Here is a 16,130-nt window from a genome sequence, read left to right on the forward strand (position 1 = left end):
TGAGGCGCTGCGCGGGGCCGCTGCTGCGCCTGGCGGGGCGCCGGCCGCTGCCCCTCCGCCATGGCGCCGCCGCCTTCCCGGCCTCCTTCTCCTCCTCCTCCTCCTCCCCGTCGGACGGCGGCGGCGGCTCGCGGGCCCCCGACACCTCCCTCTTCGTGCCCGTGCCGCTCAAGCCCGTGGGCGACGCGGCGGAGGAGGACGTGGGCGCCGAGCTCACGCGGCCCCTCGACAAGGGTGGGTGTGGGATGGCCGTCGGTCTGTCCGTCCATCGGTCTGTCCGTCCGTCTGTCCGTCCGTCTATCCGTCCGTCGGTCTGGCCGAGGGTGGGGTGAGGCCGTCGTGGCGGCCCTGAGGCATGTGGGGGTGCGGGGCCAGCCGTTGGCGCGGCGGGCGGGAGGCTGACTGCGCCCCTCCCGGGGTGGGCAGCTCCCTGTACACCTGCTGAATTTATATATTTATATTTATTTATTTATATATCAGGTGCATCTCCTGCCCCGTGCATCCTTTTTCTTTATCCTGTAAGCGGAAACAGGAAAGAAATCCAATCCTGGGCCTGTAGGTGCTCTACGCTCCTCTGTCCCTCAGTATAATTACATCCCCGGAAACACAGCGCGATGTGGAGATGCTTTTTCACCGTTTTATTGAATCATAAACTGCACAGCTTCTTCCTTCTGCACGCTAAGAGTTACATTTTACCCAGCTCTGCCAGGGTGCTGTCCTTAAAGACTTGCTAAGAAACAAGTTCCCGCTCCCCTCAGTGTTCAGCGATGCCAAGAGCTGAGGGTGTAAAAGAACATTTGTTTGTATGCCATCAGAAGACTTGATTAGGAGAACATTTTACTTTTATTAACCCCAGGTATAGGAAGCATGGGAAAGTGATCTAATTTGTTCGGAGCCTTTGAGAAAAGGATGCTTGGGTCTGACAGGTAAAAAGCGTAGTTAGGAGCAAAATCCTGGACAGGTGTAAGGCAAGAAACGTGTGTTGTCTTCAGGCTGGTCCGTGAGTAGTGGCTAAAGGTTGCCAACAAGTATGAATGGTAGCATACGGTACTCACTGTCACCTATACTAGACAAGCAGTTACGGTGGATTTCTTCAGAGTTATAATTAAAATGATATGGGAAAATATGTATAGATTCTGTGTGCTCTCGTAACTTCAGGAGAGAACAGATTGGCTAAAATCATTTGTGTTCCCGCAGATGAAAGCTAACTGCTTCAAACAACCTGAAGGTGTGAGGAATGCCGGCCAGGTGGCTGCTGTGGTGCTTGTCCGGCACAGTGGCCTGCAGCACCCTGTTTTGCTGGCAGTGATTTCGTATTTTGAAGCCTTAGCTTCCTTAGCAAATATCATCCACTCTTTTTTTTATGAAACAAATGCTTTTCCTCTGGTTTTCCTCCAGGATTCTTACCAGATCTTAACGCAAATCACGCATCTTCTTGTGGTATTTTGAATGAAGACACTCTCAGCTTCTACTGTCACATACTGTCCTAGGTTCAGGGAAGAAGAATTTGTAGGCTGAGTACTTACAAGCTCTCTCACTACAGCGGCTGAAGAAACTTTGTTACTTACACTTTTCATAATTACAGTAAATCATCTTGTTAGTTTGTTATTTGCTGAAAGATACACTGGTCATACCTTCATGCTAGCCAAACATTGTCAATATAGCAGACACTGTTTTGGATTACTTTTGCAAAGCCAGGTCTGCAAAGGCTTTTATAACAAACCTGCTGCTTAACACCAAGTAGGGGAATTCATTCCCAGCTGCATCTTTATGCATCTATATTTTATTATCCTAACTTTTACTTCTTTAGGATGTCCTCATTAGTAGTGATGCATGCTTTCCATGTTGGTGTATCAAGCAGGTTACAAGTAGAAGGAGTATTGCTTTTGAGCTTTTCTTCCAGAGATTGTGCCAGAATATGTTGTAGCTTCTCATTGCTTTTACATTAATAGGGTTACTGATAGGTTTGTGTGATGGTGACATCCTTGTTACAAAAAGCCTCAGTGCAGTGTTAATGATAAAACAATATGATGTTACTATATGATGGAGTGATTTAACATTAATTAAAAATAAATTAAAATTTAAAATCTCCTGAGTTTGTGCCCTGCTGCTAGTTGTTTGAGAAATAGTGCTACGTGCAGTTATGTTAGCTGCCGTGGCTGGACACATGGTTGGAGTGCGATGCCAGCTTCGTTTTGTTTGGATGGGCCTTATTGTTAAGGTAGTTGTGCTTAGGAAGGATTGGGACCTGGAGTGGGCTACGATGGTCCCAACGTCACATTGCCTTGGCTAGTAACAAATGTTCTGCCATTGACCTTTTCGTCTTGTAGTAAGGCCAGCGGGTTGCGACGTCTGATGTTGTGTTAACTCGTGTAGCTTCTTATGGAGGCTTCTCAAGAGAAATTCATCCTCTTCCATTCTTTTACTGCGATGTTTTCCAGTCTGTCTTTGATTTCCAAGGCCCTAAATATATTCTGATGAAAATATGAATGTCTTTATAATACATGTAAGCCTGCTGGTAACAGCCTTCATCTTAGTTACCCCTGTGAACACTTCAGAAGTAGTTTTCAGCCAATAATTTGAAATGAGTCATGAACAGACTGCGGCACTACTCTATCCCACGCAGCATGGGATGGATGGAGCCACTGCTCTTGTGCTTCTGGCTTTGGCTGCACTGGTTTGCACTTCACCAAATTCTTGCCAAGCGATGATTTTTATTATTCAAAGTGGGCTATCTCTACTCTAGAGTATGGCTTTTCAGAAAAAGAGGCAGTTTTTCAGGGATCTATGGTTGATTTCACGGGAAGCTTTTCAGATAGTCAGGTAATAGCTGCGGAGAGCAGAGTGTGGTGGTGTTCTGCTGGCAAACTGCATTTTGTACCAGTTCTGGCACTGTGTAGTACGGGGCTGCTGGACTTGAACTTTAAGAATAACGTAAGGTTATGGCCAGGTGCTGCTGAGACTTGCTAGGTTGCTATGAATTCCCAATTTGTTATCGATGGGGAGCTGACATTTCTGCTGTTGTGATTTGACTAACATTTAATGACCTCTATTCTATGTTTTATAATATTTAATACAATTTTCTTAAAACACAGAACTTGCCTTTCAGGGGACGGAATGGGTTTATTAATGACTTTATAATAATCAGGTGTTCACATCAAACCCCTTGGTTTGTGACAGATATGAGGAAAGTCGGCTAAGTTTTCTTCTATCTTATGTGAGATTTTACATTAAAACCTGCTGTTTACTGATAAGTGCTTATAAAAAGCAAACAAAAAACACCCCCAGACTTAAAATCGTCCTTTTCCACAACAGCCTGAGTTGTTGGTTGGGTTTCATTTGGGGAAAAATCATTTGAGTCTGTTCAACATGGCAAAGATGCCCTCACTCTGAAGTAATGGGACTATAAGCCATGATTTTGGGGTCGGCAGAATGCGATGTAGTGTTGAGCGAGCTAACAAAATGTTCTTCTCTTTCTGCAGCTGAAGTTCTAAAAAACTTAAATAAGTTCTACAAAAGAAAAGAAATCCAAAGACTAGGAACAGAAAATGGATTAGATGGTAAGAAAATGTCCTAAGAGTTTCTTTTATGTGAACTCTCTTTTTATTTGGGTATGTTAGTAGTAGATTGGATCTTTCACAGTTCTCACAGCACTGCTTGTTAGGTTGCCTCTGTCGCTAGGTTTAAATAACCTTTAATTGCTTGTAATAGCTCAAGTGAAGGTGCAGGTTTTTAATGGACCACGTCAGTGGTTTGTTATGTGTTTATAAACACGGTGTCGTGATTCTACTCACATGGACTTTTTCATTGTCTTTTTGCAGCTCGCCTGTTTCACCAAGCCTTTATAAGCTTTAGGAAATATATCATGGAATCCAGCTCTGTGAGTGCTGATTTGCATATTATTCTCAATGATATATGCTGTGGTGCAGGCAAGTATCTGGGGTGCTTGGAAAATAAAATGTGCATTTTTCTCTTGTTTTTAACCGCTGTACTTACCTGTCTACCTGTTGGACCCCCCCTTCGGTGCTGTAAAAGAGGTTGAAAATCGTTCTGCTTCCTCTTCAGAACCATTTGTGCCCATCCTATGGGGTGTTCTGTCTTTAAATCTTCTGAAGTGGAGACAAAAGAGGTGGAAGTCTTAGCAAGTAGTAGCCCATTGTTTTATAGCATCTGTTCCTTGGTGAAACGGAAACTGTGCTGTTTGATTTATTCCTCTCTCAAAAATTTAGTAGTCACTAGGGGGCACTTTGAGAGCGTTGTCCTGCCCAGGTGGCTTGAAAAACTTGGGAACACAACTCTGTGACTGTTCTGCTTCTGTGTGGCGCTAGTAGAGAAAGTGCTGTTTGCTTGCTTGCTTACTGCTTCGTGCGTTGTAATTAACGGCACTTAACCAAGAGGTGATGCTAATTGGGAACAGCACACACAGCTTTCTCCAGAGTTTGAGCTTTAGGATTTTGGCATTGTACGTATTTTTTTAATGATGATAATATAAAGGTTACAGTGTCCTTAAGTTTTGTCTTAAAATGTAAAAGTGTTGGTTTTAAGTCTTGAGGAAATTTTTCTCTTTAGGAAATTTAAGAAATCATTATATATTAGTTTTGTATAAAATCTTTCACGTAGTTTCTTTATTTTATTCCAAGGCCACAAATGAATTCAGCAATAAAAGATGAAAATCTTCATAGGACAGAAAAAGCTATCTCCCACCCAGCTTTTTCATAGCTTCTCATTGTATTTGGAAGTTCTCTAGACTTGAAGATTAGGGAGAGTGAATTTACTGAACCGAGTTTATTTTTCATGCTCCTTTGTGTTTGTAGAACATTGTTTAATGAGCCCATGGCTCATGTTAGTTTACCTTTCTATGGTTGTGATATTGAACTTTGTTTAGAGCTTTTTAGCTCTAAAGTTTTTAGAACTTTGTTGAAGTAATTACTGAAGTGGTGGTGGAAGTAACATTATTTATTTTTTCCAAATTTGTTACGAAGATGCATGCCTTTGGACGGGCATTCAGGCTTTCTTGTCTTCTAGGTCACGTGGATGATCTCTTTCCGTTTTTCTTGAGACATGCCAAGCAGATCTTTCCGATGCTGGACTGCATGGATGATCTGCGAAAGATCAGTGATTTAAGGCTGCCGCCCAACTGGTCAGTGAGTTGAAGTGCTTGTGGTGTTTTCTTAGCCTCACATAATTTCAGAGTCTGTGGATTTGAACTTCGATGGATATTTGCATTATGTTTTCAGTTCCAGTTCTCTCTTTTTAGAATAACTTGTCAGCAACTCTCATCTATGTTACAAGATAGTTTGCAATCAATTAAAAGGAAGAGGAGAGCATGTCAGCTATGAAAGCAGCTGAGTTGGTATTCTCTTCCCAGAAAGCTGACTTGTGTCTGTATCTGGGAATTAGCGTGTTGGAATATTAAAATGTTAGTGCACCCAAAGAGAGACCGTAGTAATGAGAGTTATTTTGAACACCATGTATGAATTTCAATCTCAGTCTTAGGAAGCATTGCATGGTTAGTATGATGAATGGATAAGATACAGGAGCTTCATGTCTTATAGGGTGTATTCAAGAACTTGATCTTTCTGCTTTCAGCACACATGAAAGTTTACTGATATGCAAATGTTTAAGCTAATTGGGAATTTCACCTATATCAGTATCCAGAACAGATAAAGGTTCAACAAATCTTTTTTTTTTTTTCTTTTTTTTTCTTTCTTGTGTGTGTTTCAGGTATCCAGAAGCTAGGGCTATTCAGAGAAAGATAATATTCCATGCTGGCCCTACGAATAGTGGAAAAACCTACCATGCTATCCAGAGATTTTTGTCAGCAAAGTCTGGAATATACTGTGGTCCATTAAAACTTCTGGCTCATGAGATCTTCCAAAAGAGTAATGCTGCTGTCAGTATGTTGTTTTACTTACCTGTTTCTTAACTCTTGGAGCAGCGTCATGAATGCATGTTTTAGTGCTGTGGTTGCTTAAAGGAGGCCGTGAAGCAGTGTACTTGAAAGGGTGCTTTTGGCAAACTGTGGTGGTTTAGCCTGGTTGTACTGTTAGATTTTTCTGTCTCAAAACCATTGCTTCTTTTATCCTGACCTTTATTTTAGCTTGTACTCAAGTAATTACCCTTGCTTAACTCCCATCAACCTTTTGCTTCAGTGTTTAAATACATTTAACTCAGCCATCTAATAAAGTTGTGCAACTTCAGATTGGGTGAGTTGGTGAAAGCCAGCGCCCTGTTATAACAGGTCGTTAGAGGAGGTGTTCTTTTGTACTTTGCTGTTGTTGTTTACTTTTTTTTATCGTTTCTGACATCTTTCCGAAGGGTTTTCACCAGGGTGTTTGCAGCTGCACAGAACCATACCTGTTCTGAGGTATTACTGTAGCACATCACACATTAGTGCAGCGTAGTATGTAGATATAGCAGTGTTTAACAAGGTTCTTGTCACTTCTCTCTCTATATTGTTAAGTCTGAGAATTTCTAAGTAAGAGTACATCCAAGTAAGATGTAATCTCCTGCAGGAATGGGGGAGGGCATCTCATTAAAGATATTACCTCTTCATTATGCCCTTCAGTCTGATAGGACTTAAATACAGGCCACAAGTCTCAAAAGGCTGAGTAATTATTTTCTGGGTAGCTTCCTTTATACTGTCTTAGAAGCTACTTTAAGAAACTGTTTTTTTTTTTTTTTTTCCCCTTTGGAAAGAGGATTATATTATATTCAGGAAATGTAACATGAGTTTTCTGAATTCCCGTAGAACGTGCCCTGTGATTTGGTGACAGGAGAAGAGCGTGTGTATGCCAATGAAGATGCCAGACAAGCTTCTCATATTGCTTGTACCATTGAAATGTGCAGCACTAACACACCTTGTACGTATATAAAATCGTTTGTCACATCTCTGGGATCTTTGCGGGTGTTATTGCTGGTACTCCGAAGTAGCAGAACCATTCCTTTTCACTCCTACTTGAGCAATTTCTGAGTTATTACCTGGACCATCTTAACTTAGCTTTTTGCTGGCAGAGGCTTAACTTGATTTGAGCAACATTTTTGAAAGCCTTTGTGATGTTCATTCCTGTGTAATAATGCTCTTCTGGATGCTCTTCCTCTGTTCATCATATTTTTCTTGTTTTTAAGATGAAGTTGCTGTGATTGATGAAATTCAGATGATCCGAGATCCTGCCAGAGGGTGGGCTTGGACAAGAGCCCTTCTAGGTAAGCTTGTTAGTGTTGGCAATTAACTTTTGTTCATAGGTTATGACAATAATTCACAATTTAATATGAGGTGAAGTATCTTGATGCGTTTAGTAAGCAAAATGTAGTATTTGGGTATCTGTTAATGTCAGTCAAAGTGTCTGCTGGTTATAAATACGTAACTTCTTACTTTGTTTCGCTGGGTCTTGTTCAGGACTCTCTGCGGAAGAAATCCATGTTTGTGGAGAGGCTGCTGCTATTGACTTGGTGACAGAACTCATGTACACCACAGGGGAGGAAGTTGAGGTAAGCTCTTTAGTTCTACAAAGCTATGGCTAGAGCATCCTGTTCTTCTTGCTGGGATAGCAGACTAAAACACAGGCTCTTGTCTGGGATACTGCTGATCAAAGTTAGTCTTGCAGGAGTCCTGTTAACGTGTTTCTCAATTCCTGTAAACCAAAGGAGATGTTATGAAGTGTTTTTTTTTTTTTTTTTTTTTTTTTTTTTTTGTGTATAGCGATATTGTTTTGACTTACAAGAAAGGCAATTGGTTTCCTGACTTCCCCTCAGGGTATGCTGTTGCTGTTCAGTGGCTTTCTTTACTCTTTTGTTTTTCCTGGATGGAACCATGCCTTCAGTTCTCTCAGGTTATTTGATCCGTTGATACTTACTCTCCATATGAGGAGGAAAACTCTTAAGAGCTTTCATCTCCAGAAGAAAGCGATTGCAAAATCTCTGCAACCCAACTTAGCTGTTATGAATTCTGCTGTCTTCAGAAGATTCCTTTCTGAAGAGCATTAAAAAACAAAATTTGGTCCTAAGAAAGTGCAGTCTACATGATTTCTTGGTGAATTAGCTGTAACATGACATATATCTGCTTGCTGGGCTGTGCAGCTGTGAAAGAGTTACAACATGCAGGTGACTGAAATAAGGAAAACAAATTCATTTCTTACAAGAATGGCTATTATGTAGTCTGTATTTCTTCACTGGAAACTAGTTGAGATGTAAAAATGTATAGTTCCTCTGCTTCTTGAAAAGGCCTTTTAGTTCTCAGCCTGGGAAATGTTGCAAGCATGCAGCTGTGTGAGGTGTATGTCACCTTCTCTCTGGTAGTTATCCTTCCAGGACTGTTAGTCAGTTGTGACAATAACCATGCTCCATGATCTTCCACAGGAATTTTTCATTTCAAAAACACATTATCGTTGGTAACTCCTTTAATTCCAGGTCCGAAACTACGAAAGACTCACTCCTCTTACAGTGTTGGATTATGCCTTAGAGTCTTTGGATAACCTCCGGCCTGGGGACTGCATCGTTTGTTTCAGTAAGAACGACATTTATTCTGTCAGTCGGCAGGTTGAAGCTCGAGGATTAGAGTGTGCTGTCATCTATGGCAGTCTGCCACCAGGTGAAGCTTCCTTCCTTTTATTTTTAAGAAAATGCTCTGATTTTGCTGCTTTTCTAGAAAAAAAAAAAAAAAACTTTTAAAATGAAGTTTTCCTAGTTTTGCATCTAGATATAAAGACTTCTGTTGAATGGTGTTTTTTATAATCTTGGGGTCAGACCTTTTATTACGTACTTAATCTTGTTCTTCAGATAGACTTAATGAAATGAGATCTATCCACAGCTCTGGGACTGGTTTTAAATTCCTGCCCCTCTACCCTCAACCACAGCCTGATACCAGGCTGACACCTTTTTTTTTTCCTTGATCTATTATAAAGACATCAACCTTAGTGATAAGCTGTATTTGGTTTCTAAGAGCAGTTTGCTATGTGAAGTGTTTGGTTTTTTTTTGCTTTAGGAACAAAACTTGAACAGGCGAAGAAATTTAATGATCCTGATGATCCATGCAAAATTTTAGTTGCTACGGATGCAATCGGAATGGGACTCAATTTGTAAGTATACAGGTTATGGTATGATTTTTTGGGATCTGATACCTGCATTAGTTTGCTCACTTTTTTCTAGCCAGTCTGACTGGATTGGCTAAATATCTGCTATGTCTAAAAAAAACACAGTACTTACGTTTTATTTCTGAAGCACTGATGAATTTGATTGGGTAGGACTGAGCTTTAATTCTAAAGCTGATTCTAAAAATGAAATGGCTTACTTGATCTAATTCTATGTCACAGTAAGCACTGTTAAGGTGCTTCTGATTTGTGGGGGTCAGATGGGCTGGGTTGTTAGCATCAGTCTCTTGCATTTGTGAAATGAAAGAGCGTGGCCAGCAGGGCTGGGGAAGTGCTTGTGCATCTGTACTCGGCACTGGTGAGACTGCAGCTTGAGCACTCTGCTCAGCTTGGGGCCCCTCACTGCAAGAAGGATGCTGGAACGTGCTCAGAGAGCGCTGAAACTGGTGAGGGTACTAGAAAACAAGATACACGAGGAGCAGCTGAGGGATGTGGGGTTGTTTAGTCGTGGTTTTGGGTGGCGGAATTGCCATCCCTGAAGAAACTTAAGAGACATGGTTTAGTGGTGGACTTGGTAGTGTTATGTGATGGTTGAACTTGATGATCTTACAGGTACTTTCCAACCTAAATTCTATGATTCTGCGAAGTTCAGTCCAGTTTCAGAGGTATTATGCTGCTGAAATCAATGCAGTAATATTGCTATCAACTGCTAAGGCAGATGGTGAGGAGTGGACTGGGACCCCATTAGAACAGGACTGAAATATGTAGGGACGGGGATTCTTGTAACTATTATCCCATAGTCTTATGCTGCCCTTTTGAATTTGATACGTTCCTAAGTAGTATCTGTGATTAATTTTTGGAGGAGAAAAAGCCTTTGAAAATACGGCTTTCATTCTCCTGTAGGTGGTTGTGTATTGGAAATAATTTGCAAAACCAATTCCTTTTTTTTTTCTCAAATATTTCAGGTGTATAAAAAGAATAATTTTTAACTCAATAGTAAAGCCAACTATCAATGAGAAGGGAGAGAAGGAAATAGATTTAATTACAACCTCTCAGGCTCTACAAATTGCGGGCAGAGCTGGGCGTTACGGCTCATCTTTCAAGCAAGGAGAAGTCACAACGATGCATCGTGATGACCTAGTGCAGCTGAAGGAGATTCTGAGTGAGCCTGTGCGCCCTGTGAAGGTGAGAGGCTCAGTTCCCAGTGTGTACAGATGTGCTCTGGAGCTGTGTTACAATCTTCTGATCCCAAATCATTTTTCTTTGTGTGTATGAACAACTCAGTGACAAAAACGTTTTTTGTCATGCTGGGATTATTTTGAATATATGGCTCATTTGGAGGCTTGCAATATCTCCAGCTGTATCGAAACTGCTTTTTTAAGAATTAAAAGCTCAGAAGTTTGTAAGGTCCAAATGAGTGTGCTCAAAAAACTGGACTCTGTAGGGTGTTTTGGCATATTATCTTTCTAGATTCTTCATCTGATGCGCTAATTTAAGCACAATGTTGAGAATTAATGGAAAATGTTGTCTTTGTTTTTCCCTTTAGGCAGCTGGCCTCCATCCTACTGCTGAGCAGATAGAAATGTTTGCTTATCATCTCCCGGATGCCACTCTTTCCAATCTAATTGTAAGAGCAATCAAAATATTAGCTTCTGTAGCATTGCCTATAGCACTGATTTCCTAGAAATGTGTACTTTAAAAATGAAACAGACAGCTTTGTGCGTATCAGTTGGATTCTTCTTTTTACCACAGCCGTGACTGCAAATACATTTTGAACGCCTACTTATTCCATTTCATAATAAATTTGAAAGCCTTTGAAGTGTGTAAATATGTGCACTTGTGTTAAAGAGCATGCAAGATCCTTTTCATTTCACCTTTCCTCCATTTCAAATGTAGACTTTGTCTGTGTCTGAAAATCTTAGATTGAAATTTTAACAAATTTATGTGAAAACTCCTGGGAAACGGAGCTGGTCGTGTCAGGTTTCTATATATCTGAGAGCTTCTGTGGACTTTACAGTAAAACAGTCTGCTGAGCTTGGTGTAAACAGATTTTGTGGGATCTACTTGATCTCATCATTACATGGATGATAGAATTTTTGGAAGCACCTGAAGTGTTTGAAGTAAAAATTAAGTTTCCAATGCTGTATTTAAACAATAGTTTCACTAGTTTTAGCACAGTGAGAACTTCTTGGCAGCTTTCAGGGGTATGAGTGCATATTTAGCTCCCCTCTGAGATGCTGTTACGTAGCAAATTACACAGTTTCTAACCTTGAGGTAGATGATTACACTCAGAGACCTCCTGGAAGATTAGACTGGTAGGGTAACAGCACATCTTCAATATCTAACCGTTTTTCTGAGCTAGCTTATCAGTATCAAGATTTATTAAAAAAAAAAAAAAAGAAAATGTCATTATCAATCTCTAAGAATTTGGTTACATATCCAATTAAGAAGCTCAATACTTTTCTAAAGATCTCGTAAAGAAAAAAATCTTCAAAAGATTTACATTAGAGAAACTAGTTTTGTGGGCCCATAAAAATTCCACCTGCAATGTGCAGTGGCATCTCCTATTACTCCAGACCTTGGATAAGTTTCAGGTATTCTTTGAACTTCTCTATTGCAACACCAGATTTATCTTGTGACTTCTTTCTTCCTAAAATAGATCTGCTCCTGGCATTGGTATAAAAATAGCTCAATTGTTGAATTTTGTGATGTAAAGTTAGCTTTTTGGGTCATGCTAAGTGACAAACCTGGAATAAGTTTGAAATGTGGAAATAATTGATTCTTGTGATAGTGTTCTTCGAAGCTAAAGTGTAGTTTTTTTGAACATAAAATTGGATACTTAAAAGACCAGTTGAAAATGCTTCTACAAAACATAGTGCTTTATGTCTTATCCTCTGATCTTGTGTCAGAGAATTTGGTTAAAATACTCTTAAAAGAGTAGAGGGAGCTCCTCTGACCTTTTTCTTATTACGGTGGTTCAAATTAGTATTTTTAACTGTTCTGTCAGTATAACTAGCATTTCAAACACCAAATCATTTTGTTTTGTCAATATAAAATGTGACAACCCTTTCCTGCAATAACACCCTCTTCATTTGATTATGTTTTCACAGGATATTTTTGTGAGTCTCTCACAAGTTGATGGGCTTTACTTTGTCTGCAATATTGATGACTTCAAATTTCTAGCAGATATGATTCAGCACATTCCACTAAATTTGCGATCACGATATGTCTTCTGCACTGCACCCTTGAATAGAAAAGAGCCCTTTGTGTGTACCACGTTGTTGAAGGTCAGTTATTGTTTGTTCCCTAGAAAATGTCGAATTGGTATTGAACTGAGCAGGTTGTGGTGCAGTGGGACTTGTCTAGCTGCTCTGCTTATTGTGGGTATGTCATTGCCTCATTTGAGAGCATTCTTAACATGCTCATAGGTAAAAAAAAATAATAAAAAAATAGAGTTTTTTTTTAATTGTATTCTTCACCTGGAAGGGGAAAGCTCTTCACTTCTGAGAACTGATTTCTTTTTGAGATGTCAATTAGAATTTGAATAGTTTTTCCACCGTTTGCCTCAGAGAATCACGCTGCTTGCCTTGCAAGTGGTCTTGTAATGGGAGAGATCAGAAGTGTAGCTGTTAGGTAGTCACTTGTGCACAGGTAAGCTTTGCACTGCAGTGTGTCTAGTCATGAAAAATAGTCCTTAAAAACCAGCACGCCCCTAATTCAGGGTGTTAGGTCGTCAACAAAACAGAAGAATGTGGGACTGAATGTGACTGTTGATGTTATAGTACAATTGTGTAGAATTAAACTCCCACAAGATGTTGTGCTGTAAAATTGATCTCAGTTCAGTTTGCAGGCCTGGGTAAACTCTTTTTGTCAGTGCTCCTGCAGTGATTATTTGAAGGAATTTTCAGTCAGCTGATTTCAGTTTTTCAGGATCAATAATCTCTTTCAGGCCTTTCACTTTGTTAGAAGCTATTATCTTTCTCTCTTTTTTTCAAGGATTGTGTTAGTCTAAAAATTTAACCTCGTGTCACATATATCAGATAGACTGGAGCTTTTAAAAACTGGCAAGTAACTTTCTTTAATAGTTGAGTGAATGATTTCAAGAGTTTAAAAAAAATAAATTTTGCCTTCTTAACTAAATGCCAAGCATCCAGATCCCACATAATAGAGGTGTAGAAGGTCGTAAAGTGATAGTGTACATTTATTTAACAGCTGACACATCAGTTGTTGAATGCTGATGTGAATTTCAGCCCCTTATGAAAAAACATCCTGGTACTAGCAAGTTAGGAACTAGTTAATCCAAGTCATCAGTACTCCTGACATTTTTAAATTTAAATCTTACTTGTCTTGTTTATCTGTTACTAAAAGAGCCAAGATGTCTAGGTTTCAGAAGAGCTGTTACTGCAGATTAATCTGTTTGGGTTGTGAGTAGTGCCTTTCATAAGTCAGGGAACACATTTAATACGATTTTCTCAATCCTGGAGATTCTGAAAAAAAAAAAAAAAAAGATAATTAACAGAATAGGGACAAGAGGAGAAGAAAAGACCAAGTCTGCATGCTCTGCTAGATGAAATCATATGCCTCCAGTGTTAGGTTTTGCTGGATAGCTCTGTACTTCTGTTGCTTAACTCTGTGCACGGCCCATGGACAAATTGTGTTAATGAGGCCTGGGAAAGGAGAGATGACTGCTGTGTTGAGCAATTAACTAAAAGAATGTGTGGCATTTGGGCTGTGTAAAACAAAGCAGGTATTTTCTGGAATATTGTACGTATACAGACTCGAGGGAATTTAGTTCACTGGGATTATTTTGAGTTGGCTAACGGCTGTTTCTTTAATAATGAACTGGCCTGCAAACATTAGCTAGCAGTAGGCTGTGGTACTGACTCTCAATCAGTTCTGTGCTCGGAGGATTACAGTGGGCCTTTGCTAGCGTGCAGCTGCCCAACTGCAAACTACCCTTCTGCTGGTTACAAAGAATGTAAACAGCCTGTTTGTTTATAAACTGCTTGGATAATGCAACTGGTTACAGAAATGGCTGTGCTGTAAACAAATTTATTTGTTCTTTCCTGACTAATTGCATATTTCACTGAATCCTCTTTTTTCTTTCAGTTTGCAAGACAGTTCAGCAGAAATGAGCCTCTGACGTTTGACTGGCTCTGTCGGCACACCAAATGGCCGCTAGCCCCACCAAAGAACATCAAGGAACTTGTACACCTCGAAGCTGTTCATGATGTTTTTGACCTCTATCTGTGGTTAAGGTATTCACTTGGTGCTTGGGAATCGCTTTTTTTCCTGCTAATATTTATGAATTGCTGTCCTAGAAAGCAGTGTGTTTCCAGCCAGTGTGAATGTGGTGCAGTATGGGCTCATTTGATGGCTCTTTGGAGGATTTTGGCAAATGCTGGTGTAGCTATGTTGTGGGAGCAAGTTGTAGGCTCTGCAGAGAACAGTTTGTGACTGACAGGAAGTTAGAAACAAGGAGATCCTGGACTGAAGCAGCTGCAGTGCCACTTAAAATATAGTGATCTTCTCATGCAACACGTAATAATTTTTCTTTTTTACTTTACATAATATATATCTCATTTTTGTCCCAGTCTGCATTCCTTTAGTGTAAAGGTTCAATTGTATTTTGTTTTGTTTCACCTCTCTTCAGTTACCGCTTCATGGATATGTTCCCTGATGCTGCCCTTGTAAGGAGTATTCAGAAAAAACTAGACGACATCATACAGATTGGTGTCTGCAACATCACAAAGCTGATCCGAGCGTCGCAGTCGAGTGCTGCTCCTGGAGCAGCAGAAGTTGTGCCGGAAGACTTTCCTCTTTCAAGGACTAAAAGAGATAGCAGGGTGTTTTCAGACCATCGTGGTGTGAAATCCCCAGAGCCACTCTCTGTTGCACTGGAGGTTCCAGGAGAAAGAAGAGCCAGGAGCTTGAAAGCTTACAGGTCTTCTGCGAGGCAGGAGGATTTGAAAAGCCATGGACGTGGATCGCTTGCCAACAGGTTGCTGCGTGAAGGACTTCTAACACAAGAGATGCTGAGGCAGCTGGAGAGTGAGTGGCAGGATCAGCACAGGAGCGGTAGATACGGCTTAGCCTCAAAAAGAGATGATGAGAGTAGTTCAAAGGAAACTGGAAAAAAGAAAAAATAGAATCCATGTCATAATTCTGTTTAGTTTTTATTAATAAAATAAAATACTATTTTAATAACTACTTTGGCGTTTCATGTTTACACTGCTGCAGCTCCGTGATGGTGTTCTCCTCCTGTGACCACTCATGTGAAGCACTCAGGCGGACTCCTGTAAGCTCAGAGGCCGTGCCTTTGCTTTCCCCACTCTGCTGTACACTTGTTCACTGTGAAAATCGGAAACCGCTGCTGCCTTGCAAGATATCCTCACCTCATTAATAAACACCAGATATTTCACTAGTGGTGAATTAGCTACTCGTTCCATTCCTTCTCAAAGGGCAGAGTTAAGCAGATAACAAACAGGTAATGAACAACCTGGCAGGAAATTTGGTCAGAACGATGACAGGAATCATGTGCCTCTAACCTTTGGGTCTTGTGAAAATGGGTAAGGAGGCAAAAAGCATTTGTGTTAATGCCTTGGGTATGATGTCATGCAGGTCACAGGAATTTTGAGATAAATAGCAGTTCTGTCATCCGAAGGGCAATTAAGTCTGTCCTTGCTCTTTATATTGTATTCTTTGCTGCAGGAAATGCTTATCCCACAAACTCAGGCAATGTTTTGGGGGAAAAAAAAGTATCATTTTTTGGGGGAAGGTGATTTTAGAGGCATAGGTGTAATTTAGTCATTTTTGAGAAATTCAGATGTCTTATTCTTTTTTTTTTTTTCTAATTCGGTTTTATACAAATTACTTTGTTCTGTTGCAATTCATAATTTTTTTTTGTTTTGTGTTTTAGCTTGTTGGTGACATCTGGATTTTGATGGGAGACATGAAATATTTCATTAAGCTGTAAGCTGTTAGGTAGAGTAAGTAACAGCCAGGGGTTGATGCTTGTGCCAGTGGTATTCCCACATACCT

At 40.3% G+C, this 16,130-nt stretch overlaps 1 protein-coding gene across 4 annotated transcripts; it reads left to right on the forward strand.

The window, feature by feature from the left end:
* The first annotated feature begins 66 nt into the window (after positions 1-66).
* Positions 67-15,253, forward strand: SUPV3L1 (Suv3 like RNA helicase). Of its 4 annotated transcripts, XM_032191634.1 has the most exons (15): positions 67-234; positions 3,483-3,560; positions 3,822-3,929; positions 5,026-5,140; positions 5,725-5,893; positions 6,752-6,863; positions 7,129-7,206; positions 7,400-7,491; positions 8,410-8,590; positions 8,984-9,077; positions 10,055-10,274; positions 10,636-10,716; positions 12,200-12,376; positions 14,199-14,347; positions 14,743-15,253. In XM_032191634.1, exons 3-15 carry the CDS (start codon positions 3,866-3,868, stop codon positions 15,236-15,238), a joined length of 2,028 nt encoding a protein of 675 aa, XP_032047525.1. In that variant the 5' UTR covers positions 67-234; positions 3,483-3,560; positions 3,822-3,865; the 3' UTR covers positions 15,239-15,253. The 4 variants fall into 4 exon arrangements, with proteins under 4 accessions (XP_032047525.1, XP_032047526.1, XP_032047527.1 ...); XM_032191635.1 differs by lacking the exons at positions 67-234; positions 3,483-3,560 and having other exon boundaries at positions 3,836-3,880; XM_032191636.1 differs by lacking the exons at positions 67-234; positions 3,483-3,560; positions 3,822-3,929; positions 5,026-5,140 and having other exon boundaries at positions 5,807-5,897.
* Positions 15,254-16,130: the final 877 nt, after the last annotated feature.

The sequence above is a fragment of the Aythya fuligula genome, chromosome 7 (genome assembly GCF_009819795.1).
Source record: "Aythya fuligula isolate bAytFul2 chromosome 7, bAytFul2.pri, whole genome shotgun sequence".
Taxonomy (NCBI): Eukaryota; Metazoa; Chordata; class Aves; order Anseriformes; family Anatidae; genus Aythya; species Aythya fuligula.

Excerpts from the sequence above, each read along its gene's own strand:
- SUPV3L1 (XM_032191634.1), top strand. The coding sequence starts at position 3,866 with ATGGAATCCAGCTCTGTGAGTGCTGATTTGCATATTATTCTCAATGAT. Across the intron at positions 7,207-7,399 it reads TTGGACAAGAGCCCTTCTAG|GACTCTCTGCGGAAGAAATC; the intron begins GTAAGCTTGTTA and ends GGTCTTGTTCAG. Across the intron at positions 7,492-8,409 it reads CCACAGGGGAGGAAGTTGAG|GTCCGAAACTACGAAAGACT; the intron begins GTAAGCTCTTTA and ends CTTTAATTCCAG.